Source organism: Triticum urartu, chromosome 2A (assembly GCF_056163025.1).
Source record: "Triticum urartu cultivar PI428250 chromosome 2A, HENAU_Tu73, whole genome shotgun sequence".
NCBI lineage: Eukaryota > Viridiplantae > Streptophyta > Magnoliopsida > Poales > Poaceae > Triticum > Triticum urartu.
Window position 1 is genome coordinate 419,279,026 of NC_141874.1, and position 15,871 is coordinate 419,294,896.

The 15,871-nt window shown below is 45.3% G+C and overlaps 2 protein-coding genes and 1 pseudogene across 2 annotated transcripts; 2 read left to right on the top strand and 1 right to left on the bottom strand.

The window, feature by feature from the left end:
- Positions 1-591: 591 nt before the first annotated feature.
- On the bottom strand, positions 592-3,842 carry SQD2 (sulfoquinovosyldiacylglycerol 2). The gene is made up of 8 exons (XM_048700941.2): positions 2,973-3,842; positions 2,797-2,870; positions 2,360-2,415; positions 2,194-2,277; positions 2,023-2,110; positions 1,775-1,852; positions 1,532-1,588; positions 592-1,303 (listed from the first exon to the last, which is right to left on the bottom strand). The coding sequence occupies exons 1-8, from the start codon at positions 3,519-3,521 to the stop codon at positions 784-786; spliced, it is 1,506 nt and encodes a 501-aa protein (XP_048556898.1). The 5' UTR covers positions 3,522-3,842; the 3' UTR covers positions 592-783.
- A 1,904-nt stretch (positions 3,843-5,746) lies between these two features.
- On the top strand, positions 5,747-6,857 carry LOC147985321 (uncharacterized; annotated as a pseudogene).
- A 5,667-nt stretch (positions 6,858-12,524) lies between these two features.
- LOC125537616 (putative pyridoxal 5'-phosphate synthase subunit PDX1.1) lies at positions 12,525-13,996 on the top strand. The gene has a single exon (XM_048700942.2). It carries the CDS (start codon positions 12,540-12,542, stop codon positions 13,701-13,703), a length of 1,164 nt encoding a protein of 387 aa, XP_048556899.1. The 5' UTR covers positions 12,525-12,539; the 3' UTR covers positions 13,704-13,996.
- The last annotated feature ends 1,875 nt before the right edge of the window (positions 13,997-15,871 follow it).

Below are 15,871 nucleotides of genomic sequence, written 5' to 3' on the forward strand. Positions count from 1 at the left end.
AGTGATTTTTGCTGGACCAGAAGAGACCCCAGAAGCTTCGAGGGGAGACCAGACGATGCACAAGAGGAGCACAAGCTCACACGGCGCACCCTGAGGGCGTGTTGTCTGAGCTTGTAGGCCCCTCGCAACTCCGTTTGACCTAATTCCAAGCCTACAAAGTCCCTAAAATCTAGAAACCACGAGAGCGAGACTCGAAACAATTATTCCGCCGCCACAAACCTCTGTTCTTCCACGATCCCATCTAGAGGCCTCTGTCGGTACTCTGTTGTAGGGGGAATCGATCACGAAGGGCTTCTACATCAACCTTGTTGCACCTCCGATGATGTGTGAGTAGTTCCCACGAGACCCACGGGTCCATAGTGATTAGCTAGATAGCTCTCTCTCTCTCTTTAATCTTCAATACAATATTCTCCTCAGAGTTCTATTCAATGTAATCTTGTTTTGCGGTGTGTTTGTTCAGTTCCAATGAATTGTGGGTTTATTATTAGATTATTCATTGAAAGTAATTGAGTTATATTCTGAAATTTATTATGTGTGATTGTTATAGCTATGTAATGCTTTTTGATCTAGAGTTTTCTTTGGCCAAGTTGATGAATAGCAAGCAGTATACATTTACAACCTGCCACCGGAGCAAACTGGAGTTACTTCTGTTGGCTGCAATTTAATTGAGCATTACATATTCACATTGGGTGTCCCATGATTCTTTCTATCTTTCGGGTTGGCCAAACTGATGGACTCAACAGAATGGTTGATTGATTCTAGGACTTGAATACAACGAATCTCCTATGACTGATTTGTTATGGCGGGGGCAGGAGCAGGAGCAGGAGCGGGCCTGAAGAGCCTCCGGAACACCCACTGGAGAGGTCTCAGCAGCTGCGATCTCTTCTTGCGCCAGAACCAAATTGCGGCGCTGTACTGCTCGTTCCGAATCTTCCTCGTCGCCGCCTTCCAGCCGAATTTCTCCATCTCCTTCCTGGCGGCCTTCCCCATTGTCTCTCTCAACTCTTCACAGGAGAGCAGGAGTTCAACCTTCCCAACACAGTCATCCACATCACCTGGTGTGTACAGAAAGCTGGTCTTTCCTTCCTGATCCTCAGGTATAATGTCAGGTATGCCTCCAGCTCGAGCAGCGACCACCGGGACTCCGGATGACATTGCCTCCAACACAACAAAACCCAGCGTCTCGGACTCAGAAGGCATCACAAACACATCCCCACTGGCATAGGCCTGTGACAGTTCTTCCCCTTGCAATGTCCCTGTGAACACTGCAGGCATTCCTGAAAACATCTCTTCAAGTTCAGGCCTGCAGTGGAAGGCACATGTTAAGAATGGCAACAGTGTGTACTCTTCTTACAAGAGGATTTCAGTCTCTCATTACATAAAAGAAGAAGCAAATTTCATGACAATATGCGAGAGTCTCTTTGGAGAATAAATCAGCAATGAGCAAATTTCAACAGTTAAATCAACTCCATTGTTGCCTTTTCTACTGAAGGAAGAAGTTAACTAGTTTCTATGATATAACGATGCACACCTGAATGGGCCATCTCCAATGAATGCAATTCTTGATCCTGGAAGTCGGTCCATGACCCTGGAAAAAGTAGAACCCAATGTCAACACAAGATATGCCTTAGCTAGATAAAAAGATCAAAACTAAATTATGTCAACAAAACTTTATGGTAACAATAAGGGGACACGAGCAGTAGGTAAGGTTTCTATCACACACGCCATTCAGTTTGCACTGCAGCATTAAAAATCAGAAACGTCATGAGCTCACCGCTTATGAAAATCCAAGCTTTTCTCAACTCCTAAGCGTCCAACATAGATTATCAGTGGCTTGTCTGGTTCACCATTCCTGTCACAATAGAAGAAGCATACAAGCAACACAGTTAGTCACATGAAAGATATATCTGATCAAATCGATTCATTATGCAGTTTTCTCGACACACTGGGTCAGGCAAGAACCCATTAGCATCATTGAAACTGCATCACAAATGGACCAGCTGAGCAAAGTAGATTACTTACGTTAACCTTGACCTCATTTCCTGATTACGGAAACGAGGATGGAAGCTTTCTGAATCCACACCCTTGTTCCAAAGGCGTATCTTATTGGCTGGAAACATGCACCATGAGAGGAAGATGTTGGAACCTGGAAAGAAGTAATAACATGGAAGCAGTATGTATGTTTGTGCAAACCTGCTGTAACACGGGCAGCTTGAAGGTCCCTGCCAATAGCGACTGATGGTACCAGTGTGAGATCCGCAGCTCGGTGCAAGAATTCTATAGCATGCGAAGATTGTATCAGCTGGCTACTCTGGCAAGAGAGGTTATATATTTGTGCAGTACATAAGTGAAAACTTACTTATAACTAGCCACATGGGCTTGACAAGCCAGCTGAATGTATACCTTGGAATATAACTGCCATAGATAAACAAGGATCAGCTCGCCTCTAAAGCTGGGTAAATAAACCCACAAATCCTAGGATTATACTCCCTCCGTAAAGAAATATAAGAGCGTTTAGATCACTAAAGTAGTGATCTAAACACTCCTATATTTCTTTACAGAGGGAGTAGATATCATTCAGAATGCAGATAACACCGTGGATGGTGTTTTCCTGCTAGGAGCTGACGATTAATTAAATGGTCTAGTTGTGTTGGCCAAGGTAAGACAAGATATTTTTTCAGTTTCGTTCAAGTTGTAGTTCTGTTGCTCGCATAAAACTTTTTTTTTCTCCTTCTGTTTTCGAAACGGGCGTGCATGAGTTGTAAATTTGTGAAAGAGGAAGGCAAGTCAACTCACATTGGAACATGGGTGTGGTAGGACATCACTAGAGGGACGCATAGCAACTTTGCGATGATTAGGGCGCCGAATACCTGTGAATTTAATTCACTTGGTCAAGGTAAAATATGAAATCTCCAATGCTGAATAATACTCTTATTGTCGAAATACAGAAAGGAGATTGGTTAGTAGCATACCATGATTCCAGGGGAAGAGGCGTGGATAATGTCGGGCTTGAACCTAGCGACCTCTCCAATGATTCTGGGGCTGAGGGCGAGCGAGAGCGGGACCTTCTGATACCAGGGGCAAGGGAAGCTCCAGGACCCGATGAGCTTGGCGCCGTGGAACTCGTCGGGCACGCCCTCGTGGGTGGTGATGACGATGACCTCGTCGCCCATCTCGCGGAGGTACTTGATGAAGTTCTGGAAGCGGTTCTTGTAGCCGGAGACGTAGGCGAAGGGGGAGGGCTCGACGAAGAGCGCGATGCGGCGGGGCCGCGAGTCGGCCTCCGAAGCGGGCGGGGGCTCCTCCTGGTGCTCCAGCTCGTCGTCCCGCAGCAAGACCGGCGACGAGGGGGGGGAGGAAGAGGCGCTGGCGCTGGTGCTGCATGACGACGACGACGAGAGTGGGAGGAGGCGGCGGCGATGCAGGTGAAGGGACCACCCAGCCCGGGGGCGTGACGACGGGGCGATTAGAGGGAGAGGAGACGGCTTGGACACGGCGAGGATGGGCGCCGCCCTCGCCATCCTTGCCTCGTCCTTGCGGCAATTTAATCCCCTTCCGGTATTCCTTTGCTTTGGTTGAATCGAATCGAATCGAATCGATTGAGGCTACTCGCTCACTCGCGCGAGGCGAACAAAGAAGAGCAGGAGCTGGAGAAGGGAGTGGACGGAAGTCAGTGGTTCCCACTTGGCGTTTGACGCACAGGCATATTCGAACGCACCACACGAGGCGAGCATATTCGAATGCAAAATGGAATTGATCAAGGCATCATCAAACCATGACTGAGGTGAGCGACCGCATCTCTACACACGCGCGCGCTCCAGCTCTCTTTTGGTTTCGGTTTGAGAGATCGAAAAGGCCAAATCTCGGGGAACATTTCGGTCCCATGTTCCACGAGATATCTCATTATCCTATTCCAGCCAATCAGCTCCCAAGTTCTAGCCACTCACCAAACCAGCAACTAGTTCTCCCCTGCGTCTTCTTTTTTTTGTGCGAAAACGAGACATTTTTTTCTGAGGGATAGACATTTATTTGTTTTTTTTACAACGTCGAGAAGCTTTATTAATTCGTCACAATATTTACAGGGACAGATGATAGATTTTCGGGATGTCCTAACCAAACATGACGGCCACCACCGAGAAAAAGAGCATGCTTCGCTAAGTTGTGAGCCTCATAATTAGAGCTCCTAAACTCATGACTAAAATTGCAAAAATCGAAACCCAAAGAGTGTTCTATTATTTCATGTATGTTGACGTATAATGTGCTGTTTAGTCTCTTCCATCAGATCAGTCTTTTAATTGCATTGGCTAAAGCATGCACTTCTACATGGTATCAGAGCCAAGAGGTCATGAGTTCAAGACCCGGCTGACGCAATTAAATTGCAGCCCACTTTCGGTCCACGTTTAGGTGTGAGAAAGCCACACGTGATGATGCGGGCAAGGCACCATTGATCGATAATTCTACTAAAGCTGAGCCATTTGATGAGTCAAGGCATGAAAAAGTTGCGGAAAATAATGCCAAGCATGCGACCAGATTATGCCGAGAAAACGATGGTCGTGTGCAACAGTTTTGTGGACCAAAAATTGCTCCTGTATTTGAAAAGGAATGAATGCATGTTGATTCTCATCATATAGTGCTTGTATCAATACCTAGCAGAATGTACAACAAAAGGTCTAGATCGGATGCTAAACAGGAACCGAAGCCAGAAGATATAATTCCAACGTTTCATACGCCTCCGAAGATAATAAGGATCGGCAGTTTTTTGTTTAAACTACAGGCATGCAATTGATAGGATCTGCCAAGGAATAAGTCTCCGTCTTTTATTTAATCAAGTCATTTTATTTTTGTGTTAGGCCACGTGAGTTTCACCAAGACCTGTAATTTTGCTTATACGGGGCAGACGTGAGAGTCAAGTTGTACTATTTACGTACATGTTTTGAGTCTAGGTTAATTAAGGTGATCAATGTGGCCGGATAATTAATTAGTTAAATCCTTAGTTTGTTAGGAGAGTCCGTTTCAATTTAGTTTGGCCTAGTCTTTTCCAAGTTCGCGTCGCCTATAAAAAGGGCCGGCCAGGGCCGATGTAGAGATCAGTTTTTGAGTTTTCTTTTGAGTATGAGATATACAGAAAAACGTCCGAGTTACGGGCGGCCATATCTTGTATATTATCTGTGATTTTCCCATCGTGGAAATTTACTAGCGACGGAGGGTTGATCATCACATCGACGCCTACGTGCTGATCCAAGGGGGTCATTATTTTTATTCGTGTATTTTCGTACGCGGGTGAAAATTATCTTGAAGGTTGCGAGGAGGAACAGGGGGACGAACTGTTGATCAAGCATCGCCGTGAAAGATCGGGCATCTACACACACAAATTAGCATCTCGCTAGTTTGTGCTCCATCAAGTGGTATTCAGAGCAAAGGTTAGTGTCACGGCGATTCAATCTGTAGAGGCGAGCATCAACATGTTGAGCAAGAACATATTGATGGAGGAGGAAGGCATCGGCGAGGCCGTTCTTTTTCACACTCGTTGCGTCGTGAACGAACGACGTGTCAATCTGACAATCGATGAGAGTACCACAGTCAATATGGTGAGCATCGAGGTGGTGAAAAAATTAGGGCTGAAGATGGCGCCTCCGTACACGCTCAAGTGGTTCAAAGGTGAAATCAAAATTACGCATCAGATTTTGCTAATTTTTAATCTGGGAAAATATTGTTGTGCGGAATTTTTTCATGTTTGTCCTGTGTCCATGGTGTCGTGCCATCTGCTACTTGGGGACCCATGGTGCTAGCATGTTGGGGCTGTTCGGGATGTGAACAAAAATAGTTATTCTTTATCACGGAAGGGCAAACAAATTTGTTTTATTCCCATGCCAATGGATGTGTCCGATGCTGATTGGAAAGATCGTTTGCGAAAAAAAAGAGAAGAGGTAGAAAAAATAAAAAAAGAAGTTGATGCACCGATGAAGGGTCTAAATCTCTTAGTGAAGAAGGTGCAAGAGGATGATAATCCTAAAGGGCAGCGATGGAGTGTTTTTAAAACACAGTGTAAGATCAACAATCGTGCTTGCAAGTTGATAATTGATGGTGGTAGCTTTACAAATGTCATTGGCAAAGATCTTGTGTGGGCATTGGGTTTGTCCATGTGGCGACACTCACAGCCGCACCATGTAGAGTGGCTATACAACTTCGGAAAATTAAAGATCACACATAAGGTACGTGTAAAGTTTTCAGTTGAAGATTATATTGATAAGGTGGACTGTGATATTGTGCCGATGGATACGTGTCAGCTGTTGTTGGAAAGACCATGGCAGTTTGATCATGATGCAGTCCATGCTGGAAGATCCAACATATACACGTTCATGCATGATGGAAAGAAGCACATGTTGAAACCAATGGCAGACAGTGCAATCATCATAGAGATGCAAGTTCCGGAGAGGAAGATTGTACAAAAAATAGACTTAAAACCGAGGACGGTTTCTCTTCAAGGAAGGGAGGATGATGCGGGCAAGGCACCATTGATCGATAATTCTACTAAAGCTGAGCCATTTGATGAGTCAAGGCATGAAAAAGTTGCGGAAAATAATGCCAAGCATGCGATCAGATCATGCCGAGGAAACGATGATTGTGTGCGACAATTTTGTGGACTAAAAATTGATCCTGTATTTGAAAAGAAATTGATGCATGTTGATTCTCATTATACAGTGCTTGTATCAATACCTAGCAGAATGTACAACAAAAAATCCAGATCGGATGCTAAACAGAAACCGAAGCCAGAAGATATAATTCCAACGTTTCGTACGCCTCCAAAAATAATAAGGATCGGCAGTTTTCTGTTTAAACTACAGACATGCAATTGATAGGATCTGCCAAGGGATAAGTCTCTGTCTTTTATTTAATCAAGTTATTTTATTTTTGTGTTAGGCCACGTGAGTTTCACCAAGACCTGTAATTTTGCTTGTACGGAGCAGACGTGAGAGCCAAGTTGTACTATTTACGTACATGTTTTGAGTCTAGGTTAATTAAGGTGATCAATGTGGTCGGATAATTAATTAGTTAAATCCTTAGTTTGTTAGGAGAGTCTGTTTCAATTTAGTTTGGCCTAGTCTTTTCCAAGTTCGCGTCGCCTATAAAAAGGGCCGGCCAGGGCCGATGTAAAGATCAGTTTTTGAGTTTTCTTTTAAGTATGAGATATACAGAAAAACGTCCGAGTTACGGGTGGCTATATCTTATGTATTATCTGTGATTTTCTCATCGTGGAAATTTACTAGCGACGGAGGGTTGATCATCACATCGACGCCTACGTGCTGATCCAAGGGGGTCATTATTTTTATTCGTGTATTTTCGTACGCGGGTGAAAATTATCTTGAAGGTTGCAAGGAGGAACAGGGGGACGAACTGTTGATCAAGCATCACCGTGAAAGATCGGGCATCTACATGCACAAATTAGCATCTCGCTAGTCTGTGCTCCATCACGTGAGAGGGAGTGTGACGTATAATGTGATGTTTAGTCTCTTCCATCAGATCAGTTTTTTGGTTGCATTGGCTAGAGCATGCACTTATACAATGTACAATAGCACCGTAACTAGCCAGGTTCTCCTTGTGTATGTCTTCCACCACGAGCTTGCAGTCCGACGCAACTTGAATACATCTCAAATATAAATCCTCCGCCAACGCAAGAGCTTCTCTAATGGCTGAGTTTCGAGGGTCGAAGGGTCCACGATGTTCCTGAAACAAAAAGCTGAAACCCCCAAGAAAGCTCCATCTTAATCCCTACAAAACACCCCCACTGAGCCATACCCTTGCCTGGAAACAGTTGGTTTTTGTTTTCCGGTCCTATGACTCTGGGCTGCCAGCGCTTCGACCAACATATGGCCTTCCGACCCTTTGTGGGCTATTCCGCTTCAAGAAAAAATATATGGGCCTTGCTTATAGCAAGATGGTAGCTTCTCTTGCCAGGACATCTTATTACGTGACCAGTGGTTCGGATCTTTTTTATTCTCTTTTGTTTTTTTTATTTCTTTGTTCGGTTTTCTTTGGTTTTTCAGTTCTTTTGCCTTTTTAATTTCATTGGTTTTCTTTGTTTCTTTCTCAGTTTTCACAGGTTTTTTTTGTTTTTCGTTGTTTCTAGTTTTTTCGCTTTTCTTAGTTTCTTTGTTCCTTGCTCGGCATCATTCTTTTCCATTGATTTTTTTGGTTTTTCTTTTGTTATGTTTTCTTTGGTTTTTATTGAGTTTCTTCATTTTTCTTTCTTTTGTGTCGAATTTCATTGGCTTCTTGGTTATTACTGGTTTTTTCTTTCTTTTTTCTTTCTTTATTCTTTTCTTCATTTTTCTTTTTGTTCCTTTCTCCGTTTTATTTCCCTTTTCTTTCTTTCCTATTTTCTTCATTTTTAGTTCCTTTCTTGGTTTTCATCAGTTTTCTTTTATTCTCTTTTTTTCTTGGTTTCCTCATGGGTTTTCATGGTTTTCTTTATGTTTTCCATCTTTCTTCACTTCTGAGATGTTTCTTCTATTCGCTTCTTCGGTTTCCACCGCTTTTCTTTGTTTTTCCCTTTTTTCAACACGTGTCTACATTTTTAATGCACATTTGTATATTTTATATATATGTATGTATGTATGTATGTATGTATGTATATATATTTAACATTTTTAAATACATGTTTAACATTTTTTAAAAATATGATTACCATTTTTTATACATGATAACATTTTGTAAATTTATGTTTCTGTATTCACATTTTTAATACACATTCTACATTTTTCTTATACATCAGTAACGTGTTTTATAGATGTTTAACAATTTTTAAATATATGGTTAACAATTTTTCAAATATTTTTGTTCATTGACTACTTTTTTAATACTCATTGTACATTTTCAGTATGCATCAGGAATTTTTTTATAGTTTTATACATGTTTAATATTTTTTGAATATGTAATTAACATATTGTGTACACAATCAACATTTTAATAAGAATTTTATTTTTATTTTTATTTTCAATTTCATTAATACATTTTCCACATTTTTGGTATATATATCAGGAACATTTTTTTACACATTTAAAAAAATTATATAGACATGTATTTTTGGATGTCTAGTTTTTTGCATACATATTATACATTTTGTATATACATCAGAAATAGTTTTTATATACATGTTTAACATTTTCCAAATAAAAGATTAACATTTTAAAAACTTATTTTTATTTATGTCGACATTTTTTCATAAACATTGTACATTTTTAATACATAAAAAACCTATTCTCTGTACACATTTAATATTTTTCAAATGCATGACTAACATTTTTATAAAAAAATTGTAAAGTACGTTTTTGTAATAAATATTTTTATAATATTGGGAAGTATAAACGAAAGTAGGAAAAAAAATGAAATCAAAAACCAAAAAAAGTAGGCTTATTGAGCCGAAACTTAATGTGCATGGTAATGTTGGGGGTGATTCCTTTGAGTTTAACTTGGACTAATCCTGGAGACATAGATGAAGATTCTTTTTACTGTTGTGCAACCTAAAAGAAAGATTAAGACTTATAGGACAAAGAATGTGATTATCTGGCCATTTTGACTTCTAGTAACTTCACTAAACTCCCTAATTTAATAGCCCTCTCATTCAATTGAGGTTTACTTGAGTTGTTCAATTTTGATAGGGTCAAATCCCTTAATCCTTAGAGCCACTATGCTCCGCATGATTGAAGGCCCAAGGCACATATTTCATTGTGGGCCACGTTGGGCAATGGGTGACCGTGTCAATTCGTACATCGTATTTTTTGGGTGGTTCACGCACGTGAGAGTAGGAATTGACATCATTAAGTTAGGATAACAATTATATATGTATCACCTTTCAAAAAGCATGCAAATAATTTTTACAACGAAGCCAACATAACTTTTTTATGACCACTAATATAGGCTGGTTCAGTCAGAGTTTTCAAGCTATTTGCCAAATCTTTCGTTTTTTGAATAGAAGGGGTTTTCGCCCACTCCACTTTTTATGGAATGAAGCAAAGCAAGTCTACACCATTCAACATGTATCAGGCCAAAGCAACCGCGGGGTAGGCAACCAAATGGATGTCCATCAGTAAACATTTTCATCTCCTTATATTGCAGATCGACGAAGAAAATGAACAACACGGGTACAAAAAATGACCCCTAACGAAGAGCTAGTTATGGGCACAAACTCCAGATGCACATCTATCTCCGACGTTGCTCATCACCAGGCAATTCTAAGTAGCTCTTCATGTCGCATGTCCAGCAGTAGCAGACAACGCCAATGGAGCATAAACTAAGTGTTGTTGCAGAGAATGCCTCATTGATGTAGATACGCACTGAGCTTTGCAAGCACTAAGTGAATGTTCTTCCCTGTTTTTTCCTGAAAACAAAATTCATTTCTCAGTGTCCACAAACTCCACAAGGAGGTAGCATAAACCATATTTAACAAGGGTGTGTTCTTGTACATACACCAAATAGCAATAACATCACTAAACGACTTGGGAATATCTATCTGAAAAGCCTTAAAAACAACCCCCACACATTGGATGCCACAAATACATTGAAAGAAAAGGTGATTCGCTAACTCAGGCTCGTTACAAAATAAGCAAGTAATGTCCTCTACCTGTCTCCTTTAGCCAAGTTGTCTCCAGTCAGTACTTTGTTGTTCATAATCAGCCAACGGAAACACATGGATAGAGCGCATAAGATCTTCCAGAAACAACCCCAATTTTTGAAACTGCACCACCAAAGTTAATAGGTTTGTAAAAGGATTTAACCGAATAACGACCACCAAGTTCTAACATCAAAATTGGTGTGTTCCGCGAGTCAAAATGTGAAATTGTGCCAACTTGACACAAGAGCTGATGCCACAATTCTAGCCCAGTTCTGTCAACACACCGCCTAAAGGTTAGATTCAAATTTACACCATCCGAAGCTTGGGCTGGTGAGCAGAGAGGTTGGTTACAAATCTCAAAACAGAGGCCAATATCTAACTTTAAGGAACAATCTCCCAACCAAATGCCATGCCAGAAACTAACACTTTCTTCATTCCCAACATTCCACTTATAAAAAGTGTGAGAGGCACTTAAAGCCCATGTAATGCCTTTCTAGAATGGAGATCCAACCCCATTTCTAGACCACAATACATTATAATTTTCTGTATTGTATTTATGATCAATCAAAATTCTCCAATCTCTCCCCTCACTATCATAATATCTTTTCCCCAAGAGGCCAGAAGAGCCATATTAAAACCTCTAATATTTGGAAGACCTAGCCCACCAAAGTCTTTTCTTCTAGACACCAATCCCCAGCTGCCAAGGTGAAAACTTATGATTGTTGTAGTGATTCATTCGTGCAGCAACTCACACTAACGTTTCTAAACAACTGATGTTGAATCATTAAAATATTTATTGCGCCGGTTGTAACGCAACAGGCACTTATCTAGGTTCATAGTAAGTCACATCTTTTTTTTGAGCATCAGTACAGACACAAGCGCTTATATACACGCGCATACACTCACTCCTATGAACGCACACACACACACCCTACCCTTATGAGCACCTCCGAGAGACTGAGCCGGCATATCATCTTGAGATTTACGAAGTCACCGTAGGCGCCTCGTCGTCGACGGGAACGTCTCCTCCCACTGAAAGCGCATCGCCGGAAATTCTGAAATAAATCCAGAAATAATGCGAGCACTAGGATTTGAACTCTGGTGGGTTGGGATACCACTGTCCACCTAAGTCACATCTTAGTCAAAGCCTTTAAAAGAAATGTAGAAATCTGACAAAGGGTGACATACTACTTGGCAGTAGAATGATGAAATTACAAAACGACTTCCTCTTCTCGAAAGGTTCCCACACTCCATTTTTTATATGCTGAAGAATGTCATCTCCTTTTCATGTCAGTGCAGAGTATTGTATTGCCACATACCCTAGTAATAGCTATGTTGATGTTACTTTATATATACTCCAGTTTTCAACAAAAGAATCAGTAAGATATTATTGATAAGGTACGGCTACTTGGGTGCATGGGGATGAATGATATATGATCATGGTTACATAGAAATGAGCAATTTCTTTTGTTAGTATAGGAAGAGCAGAGGCTTGTCTCGTAGTCGTAGGTAGTATGGACCATGCAGCCTTTTTTCCTTTTGTTTTGTTTTGTTTTGTGGGTTGCTGCACTGCATGGTCCGTGAAGTGAACTTGTTGGAGGCACCTGAGCCAAGCACGGTGCATCCATGGGGAGCCAGAAATTGGAAGGGAAATATCCATAGATGGAGACGTTGTTGCCGTCGAGAACCATGAGGCTACCGGGGGGACGTAGCCGTCGTCCGAGTCACACTTAATACTTTGAGCAGCAGATTAACACGGCTAGACGAGAAATTCCCAGAGAAATCAACAAGGGAGGGAGGCTCTCTATCTCTAGGCAGAGAAAGCATGCGAGTGACGAGAGATTTTCGAAAAGGCGAAGAAAAAGAATGTATCACCATGCGTGCGGGTAGAGAAGGAGAGATTGGATTTGTTTGGTCGTGGTTGGTGATGGCGGCGCGGCAGCGAGTGGTGGTGCTGGACTGGCCCACCCTAGAGAAAAGGAGGAGCGATCTGGATCGTCCGTCCGCCCATCACGCACCTTCATCCATCGGTATAAGAATTGCTGCCACCCACGGCCCATCCGCGCATCCCACACACCCCACCCCCATTCCGCCGCCTCGCCTCTCCTCTCTCTTCTCACTCCCTCTCGCCGCAGAGAAGATGGCGTCCGACGGCAGCGGCGTTGTCACGGTGTACGGCAGCGGCAACAACGGCGCCGGTACGCAGCTCGAGCCCAAGTCGTCCCCGTTCTCTGTCAAGGTGGGCCTGGCCCAGATGCTCCGCGGCGGCGTCATCATGGACGTCGTCAACGCCGAGCAGGCGCGCATCGCCGAGGAGGCCGGCGCCTGCGCCGTCATGGCGCTCGAGCGCGTCCCCGCCGACATCCGCGCCCAGGGCGGCGTCGCACGCATGTCCGACCCGGGCCTCATCCGCGAAATCAAGCGCGCCGTCACCATCCCGGTCATGGCCAAGGCCCGCATCGGGCACTTCGTCGAGGCCCAGATCCTCGAGTCCATCGGCGTCGACTACGTGGACGAGAGCGAGGTCCTCACGCTCGCCGACGACGCCCACCACATCAACAAGCACAACTTCCGCGTCCCCTTCGTCTGCGGCTGCCGCAACCTGGGCGAGGCCCTCCGCCGCATCCGCGAGGGCGCCGCCATGATCCGTACCAAGGGCGAGGCCGGCACCGGCAATGTCATCGAGGCCGTCCGCCACGTCCGCTCCGTCATGGGCGACGTGCGTGCCCTCCGCAGCATGGACGACGACGAGGTATTCACCTATGCCAAGAGCATCGCCGCACCGTACGACCTCGTCATGCAGACCAAGCAGCTCGGCCGCCTGCCCGTCGTCCAGTTCGCCGCCGGCGGGGTCGCCACGCCGGCCGATGCGGCCCTCATGATGCAGCTCGGCTGCGACGGTGTCTTCGTCGGCTCCGGTGTCTTCAAGAGCGGCGACCCCGCGCGCCGCGCGCGCGCCATCGTGCAGGCCGTCACCCACTACAGCGACCCTAATGTGCTCGCCGAGGTGAGCTGCGACCTGGGTGAGGCCATGGTGGGCATCAACCTCTCCGATCCCAAGGTCGAGCGCTTTGCGGCGCGCTCCGAGTGATCTTTGTTGGCCACCATCAATACCAGCTCCCAAAATAATACTCCATGGATCAATGATAAGGACAAAAAACAAGTACTTAGAAACGATTCCTAGTTATTATCATGTGATTTCTTCATGATGATCATTCTAGCTCCGATAACAATTCAAGCGGTAGCAAGCATGCACCTCGAGTCAGTCTGTCGGTCGGTCAGTCGCTCGCTTTATATATGTACACACATGTTGTCGTCTTCCATTTCATTTATGTTGTTGTTAACACAAGTTTAAGTATCCATCCATCCTTTCCCTCCGTGTTATAGGCATGTACTCTTGCTACTATGCATTTTGCTGTTTCAGATTCGTTGTTGTTTCTCTGATCGATTTTGCTACTGTTGTTGCCAATTACAACCGGCAACAACTCAAATGATGCAGTCTGGTACTTTACTTGATTAGCACTCACTATTTGGCTAAAGTAGAAATTAGGCAGCCCATCGTTGCAGGTGCCCCCACACAGGCTAAAAGCCAAAAGGCAGCGACGCCTTGTACAATACAAGGTGCTTAGAGAGATGCTTACAGTAAAATAAGCATCGATGCTTAGAGAAAGACGGATTTATTTCTATCAACATCTCCCGTAAGCACGGATGTGACGCTCGCTCGTACATTCAGTAAAATAAGTGGACGTCAAGCGGGCGTCTGGGCAGAACGTTGGAGGAATAGACGTACAAAACAGATCTTAATTGCGCGCGTGCACATGCACTTTAGGTGTTAGGACATTTATCGATAAGACCACATGTAATGCATGATGCTTGGGGAGGTACTCGTATAAAAGAAAAAATCATTTTTTAAGCACACGTATTTGCTTGTGGACTAGAGATGAGTAAGAGCATCTTCAGCCATTGAGCCTCTCAGGAGGCATTTTTTTGGTCGCCTGGGGGCTACCGGCGATAACTTTAGCCTGGGTGTCAAAATTCCACTCGTTGTCCCCCCACCCCCACCTCCTCGTCTGTCTCTCCTCTGCTCGGCCATGGAGGTGGAGTGTGGCATGGCCCTGCTCGGCCATGGAGGCGCGTGCGGGCTAGCTCCGCCACGCACAGGCGGACGCGGGGCGCCTCGGCCACAACGCAGGCGGACGGGTGCGGGCAAGCTCCGTCATGCACAGGCGGGCGCGGGCGAGCTCCGCGTCCGCTCGCGCGCCGCTCCGCCCCGCCTCGGTCTGCGCACGGCTCCGCCCGCTGCCGCGGTGCTCCCGGCCCTCCCCGGCCTGGCCGCGCCTGGCCCTCCGCCCGCCTGCGTCGCGGCGCCTCCTTCGCGCGGCTCCCTCGCAGCTCGCCGACGCGCCCAACTTCCTCCTCGGCGCCCTCGCAGCTCTCCGGCGCGCCCGGCTTCCCCGACGAGCTTCGGCGCGAGCGCGAGCATCCGCGGGGGCGGAGCACGGCGGCTCGGCTGAAGCAGGTGTGGCGGGCGAGCGGGTGCATGGCGGTCTTGCGGTGGAGCAACAGCGGCGGCAACACGACGGGGAGCGGCGGAGCAGCCGCTCCAAGCGCCGACTGTTCACCGCGCCTGAGGCCCGTCGCGTCGCCGGTAGCCAAGGCCAAGGCGGCGGGAAGGGAGGGAGAGAGGAGAGAGCTGCGAGGCGGAGGCGACCGGGCGGCCGGAGCACGGCGGCTCGCTGAGGCGGCGGGGAGGAAGAGAGAGAGGAGAGAGCTGGCCAGAAAACGTGGGGCCTCTGTGTGCGTGGAGGGAAAACGAGAGAGAGGGGAAGGAGCACGTGGGTGAGGGAAAATGAGGGGACAGGGGAGACGTGGGCCCACAAAACGGCGAAATTAGGCCCCCAGGAGCCCCCGGTGCGCTGGGTGTGGCATGGGGCAGCCGGCGCTAATTTTTGCTAGTACCAGCGAAAAATGAGGACTTCGGGGGATGAGTGGGGCGTTTTTTGCCCGCCGGCGCCTAAAAAAATGTCCTAGGGGCCTAGTGAAGATGCTCTAAGTAGCGTTGGTGCTACACAAATAAGTATCTGTGCTTAAGAGAAAATCGGTTTATATTTATAAGCATCTTACATTGTATAAAGCCTAAGATGGTCTTTTCTCATCCATTTCATGTCACTAGGAGTAGCCAAATATATACATATATATATATATACAAATAGTGTATCAAACATATATAGATTAAAGAAAATAGAACAACAACAATAC